Source organism: Diceros bicornis, chromosome 26, assembly GCF_020826845.1.
Source record: "Diceros bicornis minor isolate mBicDic1 chromosome 26, mDicBic1.mat.cur, whole genome shotgun sequence".
NCBI lineage: Eukaryota > Metazoa > Chordata > Mammalia > Perissodactyla > Rhinocerotidae > Diceros > Diceros bicornis.
The window spans coordinates 7,609,802-7,633,873 of NC_080765.1; the positions used below are offsets into that span (position 1 = coordinate 7,609,802).

Here is a 24,072-nt window from a genome sequence, read left to right on the forward strand (position 1 = left end):
AAACAAAATGAGAATATCAAGAAGGATATAGAAAGTATATTAAAAAAAGAACCAAATAGAAATTCTGGAGCTGAAAAATATAGTAAGTGAATTGAAAAATTCACTATAGGGTTCAACAGCAGACTGGAACAGGCAGAAGAATGAATAAGTGAACTTGAAGACAGGTCATTTGAAATCATCAAATCAGGGAAGAAAAAAGGATGAAGAAAAGTGAAGAAAGGCTAAGGGACTTAACGGGACACCATCAAGTGGATCGAAATATGCATTATGAAAGTTCCAGAAAGAGAAGAGAGAATGCTTAAAGGAACGCTTAAAGGTAGACCTTCAGGCTAAATGAAAGGGTGCTGCACAGTGACTCAACACCACATGAAAATATAAAGTTCTCCAGCAAAGGTAAATACATGTTGTTTTGTAACTCCACTTTCAATTTTCTACATGATTTAAAAGGCAAGTGCATAAAACATAATTATAAATCCATGTTCACATATAAGGATGTAGTTTGAGACATCAGTAACAAACTGGGGGGAGGGCAGAGCTGTAAGGAGTAGAGTTTTTGTATGCAATTTGGTATTAATTCCAATTAGACTGTTATAACTTTAGGATGTTAAGTGTAATGCCCATGGTAACTACAAAGAAAATATTTGTAGAATATACACAAAAGCAAATGAAGGAAATCAAAGTCACTAGAAAAAAATCAACTGAACGCAAAGGCAGGCAGTACTAGAGGAAATGAGGGACAAAAAAGCTATAAAACATAGAAAACAAATAACAAAATGGCAAAAGTAAGTCCTTCTCTATCAGTAGTTAGTTTAAATGTAAATGGATTCAATTCCATAATCAAAAGACACAGATGGGCAGAATGGATGAAAAAACAGGATTTAACCACATGCTGTCTACAAGAGATCATGTCAGATCTAAGGGCACACATAGGTTGAAGATATTCCATGCAAATAGTAATGAAAGGAGAGCAGGGTGGTTATACTAATATAAGGCAAAATAGACTTTAAGACAAAAACTATTAAAGAGACAAGGGCATTATATAATGATAAAAAGGTCAATTCACCAAGAAGATAGAAAAATTATAAACATATATGCGCCAAACATCAGAGCTCCTAAATACACGAAGCAAACGTCAACAGAATTGAAGGGAGAAATAGACAGCTCTACAATAACAGTGGGAGACTTCAATACTCCACTTTCAATAGTGAATAGAACAACTAGATCAATGAGGAAATAGGGGACTTGAACAACACTATATAACGACTGGACCTAACAGACACATACAGAACCCTCTACCCAATGTGATCTTATATACAGAAAAACCTAAGAATATACATACAACAAACCTGTTAGAACTAAAAAACGAATATATACCACCTTCCTAAGGGGCCTTTTTAGGCATTTTTATCTTATCACCCCCCATGACGAGGGAACACTATCATTCCTGTTAAGAAAGCATGATCTAGTGCAAAAAAAATAATAATATACTGTGGAGTTAATAACATACAGAGAAGTAAAATATATAACATTAATAGCACCAAGGATGGGAGGGGAGAAATGGAAGTTTACTGTTTGTTCTAAGATTCTTACATTATAGGTGAAGTGGTATAATATCATTTGAAGGTAGACTGTGATAAGTTCAAGATGAATACAGTAACTCTAGATAATTCACTAAAAAGAATGCATATGTTATCCAGAAATAGATAAAAAGGCTAATACATCATCACTAGGTTTTATCCTACACAAATACTTTATCACACTACATTCAAGAGGCATAGGAGTAAAAATAGTCCTGAATTATCTTTGGTGGCATTTTATTTAAGATTTTTCATCTATGTGTATACACGATATAGGTCTACACTGTTTTTTAGACTCTTCATTAAATTGTAGAATAAATATAAGCTAAAGTTATAAAATATCTTACACTATTATACAGAATCCCATATGACCATGAGATGCTTAGACTAATATTTCCCAAACTTTTCTGTTTTATAGACTAGTAAAATATACTGACCAGACTTTTTAGATGGGTATATAGTTATTAATTTTTTACTTTACCAAGTATGACATTAAAAGAATTAATAACAGTCATCTATATTACTAGCATTTAATTTAAAAAGGACATTTTAACATCAAAGCTTTTCACAATAAAAGACTATCATTTTGATTGTCCTTTATGAAAACCTCTCTTTGGTGCATTGATTTTTCTCATTTTTCTACTGATGACTGAAAACTTCAGCACCAGCTCCCAGTGGTTCGTAATCGAGTGTTTGTTACTCCTGGTTTGACCCTCTTCTCCCCTCCTCCCCCATTAGCTGGTTCATTAGCCAGAGGTGGGCCAAGTGTCCTCAAAATACTCCTTTTTCCCTCCTGAAGCACCCCTCACCTTTGCAGATTGTCTCCCTCCTCTCCCCTGTCTTCTTCTACGTTTCGTGAGCCTCACCTTTTCCTTGAGACCCAACTCACATTTTTTATCTCCCATGATCCTCTTTTTAAGTGAAGCATTTCTGAGAGCCCTTACTTAGTTCTTATCTTCCCTTCAAGAAACTAAACTGAGGCCTATCTTCTCATACTTTTTTACCACGTTTGTCCAACAACTAAAATGGTTTTCTCCCCAAGAAAATTTCTGCTAACACTATTTTAAAATAATAGTTTTCTTAATAAAAACAAACACACAAAAAACTGTTAGAACTAAAAAACAAATTCAGCAAAGTGGCAGGATACAAAATCAACAGGCAGGGGCTGGCCCAGTGGCATAATGGTTAAGTTGGCACACTCCGCTTCAGTGGCCCGGGGTTCGCAGGTTCGGATCTGGGCGCAGACCTATACACTGCTCATCAAGCCACGCTGTGGAGGCGTCCCACATACAAAACAGAGGTAGATTGGCACAGATGTTAGCTCAGGGCTAATCAAAAAACAAACAAAAAAAATCCCCAAAAACAAAATCAACAGGCAAAAATCAGTTGTGTTCCTATATGCTAACAATGAACAATCCAAAAGGAAATTAAGAAAACAATTCCATATACAGTAGCATCAAAAAGAATAAAACAGGAATAAACCAAGGAATTGAAAGACTTGAACACTGAAAACTATAAAACTATGAAATGAAAGAAATTAAAGGAGACACAAATAAATGGGAAGATGTTCTGGGTTCATGGATTGGATGACAATATTAAGACATCATTACTACCCAAATGATCTACAGACTCAACGCAATCCCTATAAAAAATCTCAACAACACTTTTGCAGAAATAGAAAAATCCACCCTAAGCCTCATATGGAATCGCAGGGACCTCCAACTAGCCAAAACAATCTTGAAAAAGAACAATGTTGGAGGTCTCACACTTCCTGATTTCAAAACTTACTACAAATCTACAGTAATAAACATGGTATGACCTGTCAGAAGGACAGACAGACATATAGACCAATGGAATAGAATAGAGAATCCATAAATAAACCACCTCCTACATGGCCAAATGACTTTCGATAAGGGTGCCAAGATCATTCGATGGGGAAAAGAGAGTCTTCAACAAAGGGTGCTTGGAAAACTGAATATCCACATGCAAAAGAATGAAATGGAATCCTTAAATCACAATAAAAATCACTCAAAATTGATCAAAGACTTAAACATAAGAACTAAAACTATAAAACTCTTAGAAGAGAAAAGCTTCATGACATTGGATTTCGCAATAATACCTTGGATATGACACCAAAAAGTACAGATAACAAAAGAAAAACTAGATAAATTGGACTACATCAAAATTTAAAACTTGTACAAGAAAGGACACTATCAACAGAATGAAACAGCAACCCACAAAATGGGAGAAAATATCTGCAAATCATATATCTGATAAGGGGTTAATATCCAGAATATATAAAAAATTCCTACAACTTAAAAAAACAACCCAATTAAAAAATCGGCAATGGATTTGAATGGACATTTCTCCAAAGAAGATATACAAATGGTCAATTAGCTCATGAAAAGATGCTCAACATCACTAATCATGAGGGAAATGCAAACCAAAACCACAATGAGATAGATACCACTTTGCACCTATTAAGATGGTTATTATCAAAACACAAGTGTTTTTTATCAGAAAACAAGTGTTGGCAAGGATGTGGAGAAACTAAAACCCTTGTGCGCTGCTGGTGGGGATGTGAAATGGTGCAGCTATGGAAAACTACGCAGGTTCTTCAAAAAATTAAAAACAGAATTACCATATGATCCAGCAATTTCACTTGTGTATATACCCAAAAGAATTGAAAGTTGAGTCAAACAGATGTTTGTACACCCATGTTCACAAAAGCCAAAAGATGGAAGCAACCCACGTATCTATTGATGGATGAATGGATAAACAAAATGTGATATACATATATGCAATGGAATACTATTCAGCCTTAAAAAGGAAGGAAATTCTGTCACATGCTACAACATGGAGGTACCTCGAGGATACTATGCTAAGTGAAATAAGCCAGTCACAAAAGGACAAATACTGTAGGATTCTACTTATTTGAGATTCCTAGAGTAGGCAAATTCATAGAGACAGATGGTAGAAAGGTGTTTGCCTGGGGCTGGGGGAGGGAGTGTAGTGTTTAATGGGGACAGAGTTTCTGTTTGGAATGATGAAAAATGTTCTGGAGACAGATGGTGATGATGGTTACACAACGATGTGAATGTACTTAACACCACTGAACTGTACACTTAAAAATGGTTAAAATGGTAAATTTTATGTATATTTTATCATGACAAAAAAATAAACAGTACTTACCTTGAAATAGTGTTTGGAGAATCAGGGGCACATGCTGTGTGTGGCCCCCATAAACAAGCCCTTTCTCGGATCTTCCTTGGCTCCTGAGGGCCCAGCGCCTGGCAATGCCACGCTGGGGTGAGGAAGCTGGAGCTCGCGGTCGTGGAGGCACAGGCCCAGGTCTCCCGGTCCCAGGTCCTTGATCTTTCCACTCACAGCCGGAGCTCAGAAGACACTGGATCTCCACTGGGGAACTCGCTCCTGCCCTGGGTGTTCAAAGGTTGGTGTTCCTGGAAACAGGGTCAGCGCCTGGGCACAGTGTGGGTGAGCCTGGCGTGGAAGCCCCTCAATCTCCAGTACACCCACTCCAGACTCCAACTCTCCAGGCCGAGAAACAGATGTTCCCTTGACCCAAATGCCATCCACACGTCTCTGCAACCACCATGCTCCACACCGACTTGCCAAGAGCACAAAGGCAACTTAATGCTTATGTTGCACAGGACTCCTGAGCCCAGCTGGCGAGGCCTTGTTACACACACAGTGAGGACCGACAGAGGGGACCCTGCAGAGTCGGGCCTGTCGACTGCACGACACCACCTGTTAGCTGCCAGTCTGCAATCACCTGTCATTTTAGATACGTGGCTCCTGTCATCCCAGAATCCAAGATACTTTTTCACAAAGATAGCCCTCCAAGTAATTGTAAAATAACTTACAGTTAGCTCCAAAGAAAGAAGAGTCCAGTCAGATGGACAAAACCCGGCTCGGCCTCCATCCCTGCTCCAGGGTGCAGCTTGTGGGGTGGACTCAAGCTGGACAAGGTTCAATCGGTTTCTCCACAATTGGCTCTGGGACCTCGGACGAAGTACTCACCCTGAGCTGGAATCCTCCTCTGTAAAGTGGAGGGCCGCTTCACCTCGGCCTGAGGACTGGAGACCAGTATGAAGACCTCAAGTTGTCGCCGTCAGTCCCACCCACTGCCAATGAGCTGGCATCCTGGCCAGAACCCAGCAGCACCACGGCCTAAAGCTCCCACTTCTAGCGCATTTGGTTCCAGCCCCTTGGACTGGACTCAGCGCGAGATCTGAGTGAACTCAGCTGCAGGCTTCAGCCCGTGTTAGCCTGGAACAACGGGGAACAATGGGGACATACGGGAGGCCATAGAGAGGCGAGGGCTTGAGAAGGGCTCCGCGCCGTGGCCCCGAGGAGGCCTGCTGACTGGCCGAGGTGTGGACAGGCCATCTTCCTCGCAGCGGACGTGGCACTTCCCAGAGGGGCAAGTCCTTCCGAATTCAGAGTTAACTTTAGAACAAAAGCAGCAGCCCCCATCCCTCTGTCCTGCTTTGCTCTCTCATCCTGCTGACATCACAGCAGCGCCGGGACTGTCCCTCCACGTCCTCCAGGGCAGGCCTTTTCTGCTGGGTTCACTCTGCACCTGAGGTGCGGATGGACGGACAGACGGGACGAAGGACGATGAGCGTGGAGAGGAGCTCCCAGCACAGGCAGAGGGCCCCGCCCAGCGGGCGCAGCTCCGAGCCCAGGCCTCCAGGCACCCGGAGCCAGCTGCTGCCAGCCCATCTCCCCCTGCACACACAGGTGACACGGCTGTGGCCCTGAGATATGTAAGCAGAGCTGAAAGGGACCGATTCCTGGGCACGCTGTCACGCCATCCAAGTCAGGACCAGCATCCCTCGTCACCTTCACAGAAGACACAGCGTGTCTGCTTCAGACCCGGACCAGGCTGAGACTCTGCCCAGGCAGCACGAATCCGTCACCATGAAGCCACAATGAGCTGGCCCACACTGGCCTGGGGACCTCTGGTCTCTGAGGGGCAGAGGGACGCTCAGGCAGAGGAAACACCTCACAGGCGGAGGAAACAAGCATTTTAACACATAAGGGACAACACATCCTTTTATAAAATATTTATTCTAAAAAAATCACGCTGTACAAATTTAGATAGAACATTCTCAATGCTCATATTTATAAAAATGTGAACATAACAGACTAGAGTTAATGAACAAACTTTCGTTGCTGTTGCTTCTTTTTAAATTAGGAAGGAAAGAGTGAATTTTTCAGGTACAATGATAGTAAACGTCTAGAAGACATCCGAAGAGCCAGCTGATAAGGAGCATCAGAGGCACCTGCTGCCTCCCCCAGCTGTTTCTCCCGGGGGATCCACATCCGAGCAGCTGAGGCTCCGCTGGTCCATAGCAGATGCTCAGTGAGATTCCCAGGGCTGGTCACACACAGCACAAAAGTCTGTGTTCAGAGAAAAATCAGCACGATTGGTTCATAATTTTCTGTTTCTCTAGCAAAGCGGGTTTCCTGTACACTTGTTACAAAGGTCTGTACAAAAGCACGAAGCTCTGAGGCGTTACTGCTGAAAGAGTTAAAAACAGACAACAGGGAATTGTTCTCTACAGTTCAATCTGCACATTCACAGAGTGGGGAATACAATTAAAAAAATTCACAAATTCCAGACCGGGGAATTCTGGTTTCTTAAAAGGTTATTTTAAAAGCTTAGAAGAAGTTTCAGCTTTGCCATTTCCAATCGCCTCACCACCCTAACAGTTTAGCTCCCTCTAAAACTAAGTTCGCCATCTTTCGCACACACACTATCAGGAAAGTAACTGCGACAGTACATCTGCAGGTCTTCTGTAAACGACATGAGCAAGGCCGAGAGGAGTCGTAAAAGCCAGTGGGCTCAGAGCCCGGGAGGGGCCCTTCACATTCTGGGTGGCAGGCGCAGCTGCGGTCACAGCCACGGGTGCCAGGCGGGGTCCATGCGGCACAGGTTGTCCAGGCTGTTTGCGGCGGCCACCAGGGTATTCACTTTGCTCTCCCCACCTTCAAACTGGGCGAGGTTGTGCAGACGGGTCATGATGGCGGTGACCGCTTTCTGAACCAGGGAGACCAGCTGCTGGCTGTCCATGTTCTCGGGCTGCCCCGCAGCTGAGAGAGGAGAGGATGTGTCCTCCTGTGTTTTTTTGTGCCAAGCGATGATCTCGTCCCGAAGCACAGTTTTCAGGATGCCGTCCACCTGCACGAGGAGAGAATGAGACAACCCCTGTTTAACCGAGAACAACCCTGACGGGCAGCTTCCCAACCAGACTGAGCTTGGCACAGCAGGCCGTGGGGACCCAGGCAGCCTGAGCACCAGGGCCGGGGCGTGTGCCCTGCAGGTGCGCTGGGGAAGCCACTCGGAGTGTAAACTACTGCCTCCACGTGGAGCAGCGGCCAGAAAACCTCAGCTTCAAGGCACAGCATCTCTGTCTGCTCTTCAACAGAGCCAGGGCACAAGCAGCCAATGGCACCGGCTGCCGTCACGGTGCTGACCGCGCCCATTTGTTTATTCGTCTGTTCTACTCCATGCCTTCAAACACCCGTCGAGGGCCTGGTCAGGCCGGCTGCTCCTGGCACTGCAGCTAAGAGTGAACAAAACAGGACCACCAACACCCCCTGCCCTTAAGGGGCTTTCGTCCCAACAAAGAAATGAATATCATGCCAGGTGGAGATGGGCACTGTGCAGAAACAGCAAGCAAGGAGGGCTCAGAAGGCTTCTCAGAGGGGGCTGGTGACGAGGTCACACTGGGGTGCAGGTGGGAAGGAATCGAGGGCGCAAAGCATGTGGGTGCGGCAGGATGTGCTTCTCAGGCCAAGGGAACACCATGTGAAGGTCTGAGCAGAGGGCGTCCGCCTGGCCGTGCTGGAGGATCAGGAGAGCCACCCCCGGCCTCCATGTGGTCCCAGCACCCACTCTGGGTGCTGGCCCCAGCTCTACCACTTCCTACCTGGGTGACCTCAGGAAAGTTACTGAGCCCACTGTGCCTCAGGTTCCCCATTTATACACAGGGCATAGTAATAGAGCCTGTCCCCCCAAATTATGTGAAGATTAAGAGTTAATAAATATAACGGGTCTAGAAGAGAGGGGACCACTGCTGAGACTACTGCTTGATGCAGAGAGCTGTGCCTGAGTGGGCAGGGGACCCAAGTCGTAGAGAAGGGGCCACCCTGGTCCACTGTCACATTCAGGGTATACAGAACGCTTTCATTTTAGGTACCAGGACTGTTTAAAAGTAACTTCAGACTAATATGTTGAGGGTTTTATTCTGCCTTACTTGGTACCAACAGAATGTGTTTTTAGAAGACATTCCCATACAGAATGGTCTACATTTTAGGTGAACTTAAAGTCATTCACTATATTTAGGCTATGAAAGAATTTGGGCCCAGAGTTTGGAGAAGGCCAATTCTTCCCCATTTACACCAGCACAGTCTACGCAAAGAATAACGCAGGGTGTTACTCCAAGGTGTAACAGACCTTTAAAACATGGACAGCCTTTACAAAGGAAAAAATAAATGGGACTACATCAGACTAAAAAGCTTCTGCACGGCAAAGGAAACCATTAACAAAACGAAAAAACTCACCAACTGGGAAAAAAATATTTGCAAATCATATATCTGACAAAAGGTTAATTTCCAAAATATATAAAGAACTCATACAACTCAACAAGAAAAAAATGAACCACCAAATCAAAAAACGGGCAGAGGATATGAATAGACATTTTTCCAAAGAAGATACATAGATAGCCAACAGGCACATGAAAAGATGTTCCACATCACTAATTATTAGGGAAACGCAAATCAAAACTACAATGAGATATCCCCTCACACTCGTCAGAATGGCTATAATTAACAAGACAAGAAATAATAAGTGTTGGCGAAGATGTGGAGAAAAGGAAACCCTCATATACTGCTGGTGGGAATGCAAACTGGTGCAGTCACTATGGAAAACAGTATGGAGATTTCTCAAAATATTAAAAATAGAAATACCATATGGGGCCAGCCTGGTGGTGTAGTGGTTAAGTTTGCGCACTATACTTCAGCAGTCCAGGGTTCACAGGTTCAGAACCCGGGCGTGGACCTACACACTGCTTATCAAGCCACGCTGTGGCAGATGTCCCACATATAAAGTAGAGGAAGATGTGCAGGGATGTTAGCCCAGGACCAATCTTCCTCAGCAAAAAGAGGAGGACTGGCAATAGCTGTTAGCTCAGAGCTAATCTTCCTCACCAAAAACAAAACAACAAAAAAAGAAACACCATATGATCCAGCTATCCCACGTCTAGGTACTTATGCAAAGAACATGAAATCAACGATTCAAAGAGATTTATGCACCCCTATGTTCACTGCAGCATTATTCACTATAGCCAAGATGTGGAAGCAATCTAGGTGCCCATCAATGGATGAACTGATAAAGAAGATGTGGTACATATACACAACTGAATACTACTCAGCCATAAAAAAGACAAAATCGTGCCATTTGCGACAACACACATGGACCTTGAGGGTATTATGCTTAAGTGAAATAAGCCAGACAGAGAAAGATAAATACTGTTATGATTTCACTCATATGTAGAAGAAAACAAACACATAGACAAGGAGAACAGATTAGTGGTGACCAGAGGTGGGGGAGGGCAAAAGAGATAAAGGGGCACATATATATGGTGAGGGATAAAAACTAGACTATTGGTGGTAAACACAATGTAGTCTATACAGAAAATGAAATACAATAATGTACACCTGAAATTTATACAATGTTATAAGCCAATATGACCTCAATTAAAAAAAAAAGAAGCACTTCTTCATTCTTCCTCAAAGTTTTAATTAAAGTTTAAACTAAATGCCATTCTAAGGATTATCCTACGATTGTTTCCAGAAATGTAACATTTCTATCTAAACGAGAACTTTGTATTTCAAGCCTCAAGGCAAAGTGGGTAATATAATGAACTGCTAGTCACTGCACTGGAGCACACACCCCTTACTCGAGAGGAAACCTAGAGGCTCTTTATTTTACTTATGTTTATAGAAGTTTACATGCATACAGACACTTTTCCCCAAGAGCATTCCCAATAGAGGGATATGTGCAACTAACATTAAAAACAGCAAGATGTGTGTATAATGCGAAGTCCTTGTTCACAGTCAGGAGTTTATTCAATAACTTAAAACTGCCCTGAGTAGATGTTTTTGGAAACAATTGGTGTCTGAAGCTTCTCTAGATACAAACTGCTCATCTGGGGAAAAAAACACAAAGGACAGATATAACTGGTCTCATTAGTTAAAAGAAAAATAAAGTATTCTGTGTTTAGTCTCCACGGGTGGAGAGAGAATCATTTGAGTGGTGAAGAGACAGGCTCAGAGTCAGAATGAACCGGATTTGAATCCCCAGCTGTATGACCTCTGCCATGCCCTCACCTGCCCCATCTGTACAACCGCTGGGAGAATCTGACAAGAATCCATCAAAGCAGCCAGTGCCGTGCTGGGCACAGGGCAGGTGCCAGAAGTGGCAGGACAGCTGCTGTCCCGTCACTGTAGGCAGAGCTGTCACACACCTTCACTGGCCAAGGGCATTTTGTCACACCTCGTGTCACTGGAGGAGAGTATGTGCCTCACATGTCACGTTCACTGAGGCCCCGTCACTACAGCCCTAGTAAGACACGTGCGTCCTACAGAGAACACTTCTGCCCTTGGAGAGCAGAGAGGTTTTGCAACATGGGAACAGAAGGTAGCTACAAAATGGAATAAACAAAACTGACATGGAACGGTAACATTTGGGGAAGATTATCCAATAGAGGCTCCTAGATTCCTTTGTGTAAACTGGGTTCCTCAGCATCCTAAACACTTCTGGACAGAGAACATTTTAAAACCCCCAAATGAATAAACTTTCATTGTATAGCAATAAGCGGCTCTTCTACCCGCTCTCTCCCTCCTTGTCAGCAGACCAGCAGTTCCTGTGGGGCCACAAGGTGTACCGAGTAACCATGGTCTGTGCCTTCCACAAGACGACCCCATCACCTACCTTAAAGTTGGGCTGGGCGAAGCACCGGGCGACAGCAATCATGGAGGCAGTCAGTGGGCCCGAGACACCGATGGTGGTCAGAAATTCAGAAATGTTGGGTGTGAGGCGAAAAGGGACAGGACGGTTGGCATCTAAGTCTCCAGTCGCATCGTTTATATCGAATCGAAAGTAGGCAACATTCAGTTTGCCAGTGTCCTGAATTTCAGAGGGATACATTTTAGGAACTTAAATAGCAGAATGCAGATGTCTAAAGAAGAGGGTTTGGCTATTCATACCAAATTACCTGAGCAATCTGTAACATCTCGGGGTTGAGTCTATTTAAATGCAAGACGAATTCTGCAAAGCCAATCAGTGCGAGCTGGATGGTGAACATCTTCCGGAAGGTCCAGTAGTCTGTGGCATTGGGGAACGTGTGCAGAGCCCACTCTTTAAGCATGCTGCGTGGCACCATGTTACTCTGAACTTCCTTGAGGATGTCTCGAAGGACCTGAAATGATGTATCACTACATGACTCTGCCATCTAATTCACTTATTTTTTTTCAAAAGGAAACCTCTCAAATTGTAATTTCTTACTTAGCACCAATAGAGTCAATTTTGTTGACAAATATATTGACATATGCAATGTCATTTGACTAAACATGGGGATGCACAAGGTTGGTCAGTTTCCCACGGGGAAGGGTCCCATGTCCGGTGCTCAAAGCAACACAGAGCTGTCTGGATAAAAGCCTCATTATAGAAGTGTAGTAGCTGTGCTACCAGGCGTTTAGGTAAACATCTGAATACTATAACCTGCTAACTACAGAATATACCAGGCCAGTTAACAAAAAGGACAAAAGAATAGTTGGGGATCAACACCACCACTTCACATTAAAGACAAAATTTTATAAACTGAAGGAGCTGGTGTAAAATTAGAGCAGATGTTACACTTTAAACTGAGTTCTGTACTGGAAGACTCACAAGACTATTTCAAACATCATAAATTTAGAGATGGCTTCAACTTGATTGAGTTAATTTAGTTGCTGTTAGTCCAAGTGGAAAAGGCACAAGGTCTGTTATAGCCTAAGTCCTACCCAGGTGCTCTGAATAACCACTAGAATGCAGGCCCTAAGCACCAAGGACCATGCAGATCATCAATCACACATTCAGTTGCTGTTCATTCCTCATCTGTAAAATGGAAAGAAAAACTTCTGAGATAGCAGAGTGAGGACTTCCAAAATCTGCTCTTCTACAAAAGCAATAGGAATACTAGCAAAAATCATCAAAATAAACTTTTCTATAACTTTGGAAATTGAAACAAAGGCTTGCAACAATCTAAGCAGCATTTATTCAAGGAAGAAAAGGCTGAGTCTTGGTGAGAACAGCGAGCTTTGTGGCAGTTTGATTGTCCTATTCCTATCCCCTTCTCCCCAGCTTCACAGTGGCCCTGAAAACCAACAGCCTTGCCACCATGGCAGCTGTAAAAACTAGAAGCCTAACAGCACAGGAGCAGGCAGAATGAGTTTGGTGATCCCAAAAGAAGCTTCATTCCCAGAGAATTGTCACTATTTGACCTGTCTGGCAGCTTCCTGGAAAAAGCTAAATTTATCAGGCTTGTCTCTAATTGAATTCAGAGTTCACTCAGTGAGGAACATCCTCTTTGAAGGGAGTTTGTTGAAAACAATCAGCAACAACCGTTTAACATCGCAGGTGCTGAGGCAGTGATACCAGCTGGAGTGCACAAGAGATTGGCCAAACAAGAGGAAGAGCTGGGAAATGAGAGGACAGAAGGGGCTTTGAAAAGCTCCAACATATTCCTGGGAATCTAGAAGGCCATGCTCATGGAAAACCTCAGAAGGCCCTATGCTCTCACTTCTGGTTGACCTTGAGACTCTGCACAAGCAGGAAGTGAAGGCTAAGGCAGAGTTGTAAACTTCCTGGCATGTAGAAGGCATGCCCCAACACACACACACAGGCCCTCAAAAAAGGTAGAAGACTTATTGGTTCAAGGCATTTAAGAAAATCTCTGTCAAATCACTAGTTGACCACTGAGATAACTGAACAGAGACTTCAACGGCTGCACATAACAAAAATACAGACTTTACAGAATTAGTTCAAGAAAGTCACTAAACAAACAAACAGCAACAACAACAAACCTTGGGGGGAAAAATCTGATTTCTAGCATTGCCATATGATATTAAAACACCCAGTTTTCACCAAAGAGTTATGAGACACGCAAAGAATCAGGAAAACATGGTCAATACACAGGAAAGAAAGTGAAGTCATTTGTATCAAGTCACTTACATCCAGAACATATAAAGAATTCTTAGAACCAACAATAAAAAGACAAATCACCCAATTTAAAAATGAGCACAGGGCTTGAATAGACATTTTTCCAAAGAAAACACACAAAGAGCCAATGAGCACATGGAAAGATACTCAATAACACTAGTTATCAACCAACATGAGGTAGCACTTCACACCCACTAGGATGGCTATAATCAAAAAGACGGATAATAAGTGTTGACAAGAATGTGGAGAAATGACCTCATACACTGCCGTCACTTTGGAAAACGTTTGGCAGTTCATCAAAACGTTAAACAAAAGAGTTACCATATAACCCAGCAATTCTACTCCTAGGTATATATCCGAAAGAAATGAAAACGTATGCCCATACAAAAACATGTACATGAGTATTCACAGGAGCATTAGTCATAATAGTCAAAAAGTATAAACAATCCAAAAGTCCATCAACTGATGAATGGATAAATTAAATGTGGTGTATTCATACAAGGGAATGTTATTCAGCGATAAAAAGAACAAACGACTGATATATGCTACAGAATGGATAAACCTTGAAAACATCATGCTAAATGAAAGAAGCCAGCCACAGAAGACCACATATGGTATGATTCCATTCATATGATATGTCCGGCATAAGCAAATTCATACAGAAGAAAGATCTGTGGTGGTCAGGGGCTAGAGGAAGAGAGGAATAAGGAGTGACTAACAATGGGTGTGAGGTTTCTTTCTGGGGTAACGAAACATTTTAAAGATAGATAGTGGCGATGACTGCACAACTCTGTGAATATACTGAAGACACGGAATCTTCCATTTTAAAGGGTGAATTTTATGACGTTTGAATTATATCTCAATAAAGGTGTTATAAAAAATTGCCAAGGATGAAGGAGCAGAGTTAATAATAAAACAAACTAGGGTACAAAAAGTAAGAAGAGGGCATGAGGCTGGGATTGTTTTATATCATTGTCAGCATCTCTAGCTGGCCCAGCAGGACCCTAGCAGTTTCTAAGCTGGACTAATCACCAGCTTCATCAGTGGCACACACTGTTTATAAATCAATAGGGGAATTCTGGTGTGGGCATGTATCTGCAAATAGAAGTCACCGACCCCCACACTGGCAGAGGTAAATGTAGCCTTAGGAATACAATCCGTGCATCTCCCACAAACCCCTAAAAACTGCCCATGGTCCAGAGTGACCAGGAGTGACCCACGTCCCAATGAAGCCTGTTGACACTGATTCCCAAAGGAGGTGACAAGCTGTCCACAGAGGCCAGTCAGAATAGAGGGGTTCCACATGCTTTGCCAGCACGAATCTTGGAGGCTGCACCAGACCCTGCAGTCTGGACTGCCTCAGGCCCTGCCTGTGCCCTGAGCACGGCCACGGCGGGTGAAATGAGCACCCTGCGGGCTCCATCTTCCTAAACAGAACAAAGTCCTCCAGGACCCAGACTAACCGAAATGAGTCCCTGGGGGAAGGGAGGCAAGGCGATGGCTCCCAGCTCTGTAGCATCTCTCCTAGAAACCGTGAGGCCCTCTTGGGAAGCGCAGAAAGGACCACAGTGGCATCTGGGGAGCAGGCCAAAGTACCTTCCTCATGTGATGCCCACGATCCCGCACAAAACCTTCTCATCCAGAGACCACACCTGCCCTGCGTTCCACCAAGGGCAGGAATCTGCGGGTGGAGTGGGACCTTTGCCCACCTGACGTGTGCAGACCAGAGTGGTCCAGGACTCCTGCGGTGGGCACCGTGCTCCCACCTGAGGCAACCAAAACAGCTGAGCCCGACGTGTTTCGGGGTCCGCCACCTTCTGTACTTTAGAAAGCACACCCACTGCAGACCCTGCACTACCTCATGCCCCATAGCAGGCCAGATACACACGAACATGACGTGCATGAACAGCCTCACGTCACTTAGACCAGGTTTGGCCGCCAAATGAGTTGGCCATAAAGTTATTTTTAAAATCCTAATTTCTGAGCTTCTCTGTAGGTGCAGGTAAAGGATTATGAACCTCTCACGGCTGAAAACTCACCTCTTTGTCCTGTTATAACAAACAGTCTGTGGCAAATGTCACTTCACTAAAGTCCATGGCCACCTTGTTTCTACCATCTCCCCAGTCACTCAGGGAGAAAGGTGCCTCTCAACCCCCGCTACTCTTCTAAGCACCCTTGTCATGGACGCAGCCGCACCTGAGGCCTCAGGCAGCAGCCTGCCCTCCTGACCGTCCGATTCAGTACCTGGTGGCTGGCTTGGGTCCCTCGTGCCTGCACCGTGGCCAGTCTGTCATAGTAACGGGAGATGGGGTTGTCGTGCTCGATGCCCTTCTTGGCGCAGCGCTGCTTGTAGATCTCCACGAGGGAAAGAGAAGAGGGGTTGTCTTCCACGAGGCGCATCTGTGGGGACACTGCCACAACTCGTGGAACTGAGGAGAAAGGGGAAGAGAAATGGGGGGCAGATTGAGAGCGAATAACTACAGGGCCGCACTTGACTTCACCTTCAGGGACATCTCGGGAGCAGAGGTGCCTGGGCTCTTCGTGAGCAGAGAAAGCGTGTACCGAGCGAGAGCTGGGAGAACTCTGGTCACACACCACGTGTTGATCCAGCACATGGCATGAAGCCCCATCTACTGGGGGACGGAGCCGGAGCTGCCCATCACCCTGTGCTTAAGACACAGAGGAACAGAAATTCTTTAGAAGGCAATCTTAAAATATAAAAAATAAAGAGACTCTCCCAGCGGCACTGGTGCTGCTGAGCCAGCAAGTGGCAGCTGTGACACTGAGTCTGCACCGGCCGGTCTCTAGGCCACTCTGACCACCTGCACACGGACTGAGTGTTGGCATGGGGCACACACAGACGCCGCTGACTTCTCATGAACAGAGAGTTAGTTCAGTCTAATGTCAGTTAAACCACAGACAGTGGCTTGCTGCCATGGCTTCAATCCATAAAGAAATTCCCAAAGGACTCCAGGGCATATATTAGGACCACCATTTGGTGCTAACCAAGAATCTGTTTCTTTGTAAGAAGTAAAGAACAATCTAATACCCACAGCTGGGATCAACACTACAGATCATGTTACGTACACGTTAAAATGCACACAGCTTTCTACAGACTTGTTTTTTTAATCTACTTATTTTGGGCGATACTGAACTTAAGGGTAAGAGATTTTAGGTCAAAGTGAGCTGGATTACACTTTGGCTATCAGAAGAAAGGTCTATACAGGACTAGATAATATGCATTGCAATGGTCTCCTAACCTCAGGGACTAAATGCTAAAATGTTTTAACAATGGTTCTCTTCTCTGGGTGGGAGTATAGACGTGTCATCTGTGCCCCTATTACAGACAGATATGGGTCACTCACGAATCACCCACAACATCTCAGTACGGACAGGGCTCACTCAGGGGTGGCTGGTTGCCACTTGACCAAGATTTCTGTGGCCTACGTGGGGCTTCTCGACGTTCCCGAGTCTTGCACTTCACTCCAGGAAGGCAAGCTCAGGCAGTGCCCACGTACTGCAGTGTGGGGTCCAGGAGGAGTTCAGAGACCTCACTTAAAACTGAAGTGTGCTGTTCACACACCCACAACGAGCCCTCTGCTCAGCCCAGCTTTGGCCAGAGCACGGGAAGATTCCTTGGGAAATCAAGATGGCAGTGCGCACACACACAGGCCTCCTTTCCCAAACAAACACCGGAAGCACCCGTCTTGCATTGAGGGGCGCAAGAGCTGGTGAGGAGCTTCCTCCAGGAGCAGAGTCCCTGTCTGGGGGCCCTGTGCCTCATTCCAAGGCCTTCCTTGCTTGGCGTAGCTCAGGGCATCCCCAGTTGCTAGCAGATGGCACACAGGAAAACCTCCAAGGCTCATGTGTGTTGCTGGGTCACCCCCAAAGTGCGGCTCTTGTACCTGTGAAAAATAAGTGCCTCTTTGTGGTTTCCTTCCTCTTCTCCAGACAGGGGTTGAGTAGGCGGAGCAGCTGCAGCACACGCTCCTCCCTGCGAGACTCCGTCAGGCAGGCGTCGTTCATGACGAGATACGGGTAGATCTTGCCGTTGTGCCCACGGATGTACAGTCTCCTGGCAGCGGTGTTGTGCTTCTGCACAATTTCCACCCTCGGCATGAACCTACCGAAACAAGCAAGCAAACACCAACTCCCTGAATCTCAATTTCCAATCCTTTTCTTTAAGAAAATGGAGCTTTACAAAAATGGTAGTCAGAACTGTCATGGAGGGCTGGTCCCGTGGCCGAGTGGTTCAAGTTCTGCGCGCTCTGCTCTGGCGGCCTGGGTTCGCGGGTTCGGATCCCAAGTGTGGACCTACTCCACTCATCAGCCATGCTGTGGAGGCATCCTACATACACCGAAGAGGAAGACTGGCACGCATGTTAGCTCAGGGCTAATCTTCCTCAAGCAAAAAACAAATTAAAAAAAAGAGGGCCGGCACAGCGGCCTAGCCATTAAATTCGCGCGTTCCGCTTCCGCTTCTGCGGCCTGGGGTTTGCCGGTTTGGATCTTGGGCACGGACCTACTCCCTACTCATCAGGCCATGCTGAGACGGCGTCCCATATAGAAGAGCTACAACTCTATGACTATGACACACAGCTACGTACTGGGAGTTTGGGGAGAAGGGAGAAAAAAGTGGAATATTGGCAACGGATGTTAGCTCAGGGTGAATCTTCCTCACCAATAAAAGAAAAATTACAAAAAAAAAACCTGTCATGGAAAAACAGACTGTGCAGTTACAGCAGTCATCTGCTGGTTTGTTTACACCCACCCAGTTCTGACAAGGTATAAACAGTGCAGCGGTATCTTATAACACAAGAGAAGAAACTGCGGCAAAGAGAAAAAAGACGGTGGAAGAGAAGATGGAGCTGGAGTCCAAATAATCCTGCCGCTGCCCAACCTGAACAGCTGGAGATGGGCTGCGAGCCGGCTCTGAGTCTCCCAGCAGCAGAGCTGGGAGGGACCGGGGACTGAACGTCGGCAGCAGGACAGCCCCGTGTGACACTGCGGCAGCGAGGAGCAGGGGCCCTGGGGCGCGAGCCTTCGCCTTCTCGCTGCGGGGGGCCCTTGGCCACGATGGAAGTCAGGGAGGAGGGAGGGCTGGCCAGGACACAAGTCAGATTCCGAGGCAAGGGACACGGAATTCTGGACGTATGGAAAAGCAGAGCACCGTGTCTGATTTAGAAATAAAAATGAAACACCTATTTGTTAAGGGAAGCCTATTCATAGCTCCTCTGACATTTCAAATGAGATGCAATACAGTCGTCCGATCCTGTTTTGAATACCGCGCTTTCAGAGTTTATAAAAGACTGGGAAACTTTTTATTTTGTACGTTCTATGAGGATTCAGAAAAGGATCATTTGAAAACAGACATAACTTGCTGCAAACGAGACATTTAACCATCAGTTAGACCAGACCCTTTAAGGTGCTTGATCACTCAACTCCAGGACCAACCTTGTGCTCTCTCATTTCAGAGGACAGGAGAGCACAGAGCAGAGAATTACCATCTGAAATGCTGCCCTGGGTCTGCCCTGGAGGCCCCTCACGAGGCTCTGTGTGCCCGGGGGCATGACTATTAGCAATCAGGGGCCAGGTCAGGCTCACTTACCGAGCAATCTTGATATAATAATGTGTCGGCTTTGGCATCAGAAATTCTCCAGGAATTTCTACTTCAGCTGTCTGTGCTGAGAAATTGCTCAAAAACCGGCACTTTTCTTCTATGAGGAAGAATTTTGGAAGTTGCTTGGTTTTAGCCTCCAGGATTTTGATCCACTTTTTCAACTTAGAAATAAGATTATGAAGCTTCATGGATCCTGGAACACTGAAGTCAAAATCTTCAAAATAAGATTAAAAAACATTTTTAGTCATCTGGGTTATTTCTAATTCACTATAAAATCACTACTCAAGCACCTCCCAGCTAGGAACCCGGCATGCTTTATACCTAGCCGGGAGCACGGCGCTGCAAGTCCCTCTTGCTCTTTAAAGGCTAAGCTGAGGCCTGAAAGACCAAGAGGAGCCCCCGGGTGGGAGGTCTCACCCACTGTCTGGGACTGGAGGAGGGGAAAGCCCACCCCCAATCCCAGCTCCTCTCAGGAAATGACGCGCTGAGGCGCACGCAGGGCCTCAGGAGGTTCCTGCATAGAAGGCACCAGGCTTAGAGATCAACACCCGACGGCAGCCCCGCCTCAGAGAGCAAGCATCACACCCAGAAACTAAGGCCCCTCCCTGAGTCAAAAGCCAACACAAAAGTCAACCTGAAGCTAAAGGCGAGAAAAAAAATATCTAGGAGAATACTACAGTATAACTCAGCTCATCAGGAGTTAAGGCAAAAAATCAAAATGACAAAAATAGAAAACATGCAGTTTTTGCTTAAGCAATTAAAAAACTGATTACTGTAGATCTCAGATTTTGAGAGTCAATATTAAAAGGTCAATTAAATTGAAAAGTCTTTTGAACCAACCTCAATTCCCACCCAGATTAGCGCCAGTGGTGGAAGGGACTCTCATCGCCTAGCTTGCCAGAGCCTGGTCAGGGTAAGCCCAACCATTTCTGTTTGAGACGTAGACCCCATGGGAGCCACAGGGGGCACTGTCCTCACGGTGACAAGGACCAATTATCCTGTGGCCAAACGAAACGCTGGCTGCGTGACGCGGCAGAGGCACCTCCACACGAGCTGAAGGTCTCGAAGGTGCGCAGTCTCTCCAGCGCCTCTTTTGAACGCTCTCCCACACTCCTGTTTGCCCAGAGTTAGTCGTGTGGGGTAAGCCCGGGCAGGGCTGCCCTGGAAGGCGCGGAGCCCTGTCCACACTCCTGTCCCCTCATCCCACCGCCTTGCCTGGGGCAGAGCCTCCTGCAGACTCAGCAAAGACTTGCCCCTGCCCCAGGCCCCCTTCTCCAGGGCTGCTGCAGGTTGGACTGGAGCTAAATGCAGAGAAAGTGACTGAGGGGTCACCAACGTAAATGTGGAACCAGGAACTGGTGAAGGCTCATTCAACAGCGACACAAGAGGCGCCTGAGGGGATGTGGCCGTCCAGGTGGGAACCCGTCCTCTGCTCTCCCCAGCCACAACCTCGGGCGCTCTGCCAGGTGCTATTTAAGCCACACTAAGTCAACTCTGAGCGCTCGCAAACACACCACACACCACTCCACCACACGCTTCCCACAAAACGGCCCCTAAACAGAGCTGCACTATCTGGGGCTCGACCCAGAAAGTGATCTAGTCCAAATGCTGGAGAAAAATCAGGCTGTCAGACCTGGTCAAAGGAGACCTGGCGGACATGAAACCCTGTGTGCCATATCTCATGGGCAGGGTACATGATTTCTGAGGTAACTATGGTGAGGAGCCGACTCCAGAGCCTACCCCCTAAGGAAGCTGACACTCACTGTGTGGTTTGCACTTTTGAGCCCAGCCGGGGAAGCAGGGCAGACCTGGGTTTAAAGCCCAGCTCGTCCACTTCCCAGCTCCGTAACTTTAAGCACGTTATTTAACCTCTCCGAGCCTCATTTTTCTCATCCATAAAACAGGAAGAGGACTGATGAACAGCACCAACACATAAGGGTTAAATTTAATGAGGGAGCATGAACGGGGCGCTTGGTATAATACCTGGCTAGCCCGACAGTCCCAATCATCACGCCCATGGGTGAGTCTAATGTACACAGTTGTAGTCAGTTTTATGAAAGTCAATGTATGTTCTTGAGTTTTTTTCATGGCATTTACTGGTTTCCCTTTAACTTCAGCACCACTTCACGTGAGCAGGTGGCTGGAGAGGTCTTCATGCACCAATGCAAGAGGAGGTGGAACTCCCCCACACTTCAGAGCAGAGCTGTGACAGAGGCCACCCAGCAGGGACATAGGCAGCTTCACACAAGGGGCCCTTTCTTCTCAACTCTGGATCAGGAAGGTGCTACAGGCTCATGCCTGATCTTGATGCAATCTCTTTTTCTTGTTTCTTTTTGTTAACTTTTATTTTGAAATAAATATAGACTCACAGGTGTGCAAAGAAATGTACAGGGAGAGCCAGACACCCCTTCCCCAAACCAAGAAATTGGCACTGGCACAATCCACAGGGCTGATTCAGGTTTCGCCAGTTACAGGTGTGCTCTGCAAGTGCGTGTCTCTACGCATCGTCACACGGGTAGTGCTGCAAAGCCAGCACTACAACCATGACGTTCTCCTGTCTGACACCACAGACTGCGTATCACCCCTTAGAGCCCCACCTCCTCCTCCCCGCACCCCTGAGGCCCGGCCACCGCTAATCCCTTCTCCATCTCTGTTAGGATGTTATCTCACAAATGCTTCATACACAAGAATCACGCAGTAGGTGTCCTTTTGAGATTGGCTTTTTGCACTCGGCGTAATTTCTTTGAGGTTCATCCAAGGCGCTGTATCAATAGTTAAGTCCTTTTATTCGTTTCATATGAGCATCAAAGTACCAGACTGTTCATCCATTCTCCTCCGAGGGGCATTCAGGTGGTTTCCAGTTTGGGGCTATCACAAATCAAGTGGCTTTATAAACATCCCTATACAAGCGCCTGCACCAAGTCAGTCTCCACGCTCTGGGGTCAATTCAATGTACTGTTTCTGAACTTCCTTTCACCTCCTCACAGGTTCCTCGTCAACAGCCAACACACGAGATGTTGCTGGAGCATGAAGTATAACCCTCCTTCTCTCTGCAGACGAGAACACGGTGCTGAAACAGGGAGAGGGCCCTTCCCGGGCACAGACGACCGGGACAGCTGGAGAGCTCTGAAGGCTCTGAAACCCACTCCAGTGTGAGCCTCACAGCTGTCTTCTTTCAAGTTTCAGTTTTTGTCATCTTTTTAACATCAAAACCCAGATGATCTGGATTTTCCAACTTCTAATTCTCTATTTGATTTAATGATCTGGGTATTTTAAGATCAAGACATACTGAATATCACTTCTTTTAAGTGAAATATGATGGCTTCCACAAAAAGTGCATCTCAGACTCCTGCTTTTTCAGAGAAGGGTGTCACACCACACGTCACGTGAACTTCACAAAGCAAAAATCTAGGATGATGGAAGCACTTCAGGGTAAAAGACATGAGAGGGCATGACTCATATTTTATTTTTCAGAGTGCTTTCCCCAAGGTGCTGGTTCGTCAGTGGAAGCCCCTTGATCTAATGCCAAACTCACAGATCAGGAGCAGGAAGCCCAGCACCCAGGGCTGCCTGGAGGGAAAGCAGGGCACACACTGTATTTCAGATGGATTTAAAGTTAAGTCATGGCCGTAACTGCAAAGTATCCTTTGCAATTAGTGGGATAAATATTCTCTTTTACATTAGTTCAATCTACTCTACATACACACATATTTTTAATTGTGTTCTCTGAGATATGAATTGTTAAAAGATACTTTAAATATCTAAAAATGTGAACAATTTATTCTATGGTTTAATACATCAGTGAAGAAAATGTTTTAAAGAGTTACAAAAGCAGTAATTAAGCTGAAGCATTTCCTTTAGATCTGGAACATTTTACTGGACAAATCTTGTTTTCACCTGATAATCACTCCTGTGCTGACACTTAAGACATAAAAGCCTGCAGAAGTTCCTCAGGCTGAAGGCTGGGACCCAGTGCTCCCAGGGGAGAGAGCCCACCCCGGGCTCCTCTGCCAGAGGAACGGGGATGGAGGCAGACATCGTGGGAACAAACACTCCGAGCTCTAGGGGACCTGGTCACGCCTGCATGCGCACTGGGGGACTAGGGGCCCTATGTGACAGATGAAGACTCAGGCTAAGGGAGACGGGACCATTCACCTCAGGTCACCCAGAAAGTAGTGGAGCCAGGATTCATGCTCCTGTGGGTCTAGGGAAACGTGTGAACCTGAACCAGGGACAAGTAATGAAATAGAGTCTCCCTATCATTGTGCCTCCAGAATCCACTACGAGTTTGAACTTCACTTGTCACCTCGAGCCCTGCACCTTTGAGTCCCACTGCCTCACCTTATACCATCGAGTTTTCACACGAAAACCAAGTGGAGGGAGGGATGGGACAGCAAGAGCGGGTTCGTCCTAAAACCACCCTGTTTATAACCCCTGACGTGGAGCCCAGTGCTCTGGCTCCAAACCTTGACCCTTCACTGCAGAGAAGGACGTGTAATCCCAGCCTGGTGAGCGTCACGATTTCCTTGTGATCGGGGTCTGCATTTTAAACACAGTATAACCAGCTCACCCAGTACAGTGCT

The 24,072-nt window shown here is 45.8% G+C and overlaps 1 protein-coding gene across 12 annotated transcripts in view; it reads right to left on the reverse strand.

The window, feature by feature from the left end:
* Window positions 1–6,652: 6,652 nt before the first annotated feature.
* TRRAP (transformation/transcription domain associated protein) overlaps window positions 6,653–24,072 on the reverse strand; it is a 118,730-nt gene continuing 101,310 nt past the window's right edge. For all 12 annotated transcript variants that reach the window (XM_058569264.1, XM_058569271.1, XM_058569270.1 and 9 more), the window contains 6 exons: window positions 19,478–19,703; window positions 17,775–17,992; window positions 16,114–16,298; window positions 11,885–12,088; window positions 11,602–11,796; window positions 6,653–7,785 (listed from right to left, as the gene is read on the reverse strand). In XM_058569264.1, the coding sequence (XP_058425247.1) occupies window positions 7,501–7,785; window positions 11,602–11,796; window positions 11,885–12,088; window positions 16,114–16,298; window positions 17,775–17,992; window positions 19,478–19,703 (1,313 nt within the window). In that variant the 3' untranslated portion in view covers window positions 6,653–7,500. The remainder of the gene's footprint in view (window positions 7,786–11,601; window positions 11,797–11,884; window positions 12,089–16,113; window positions 16,299–17,774; window positions 17,993–19,477; window positions 19,704–24,072) is intronic.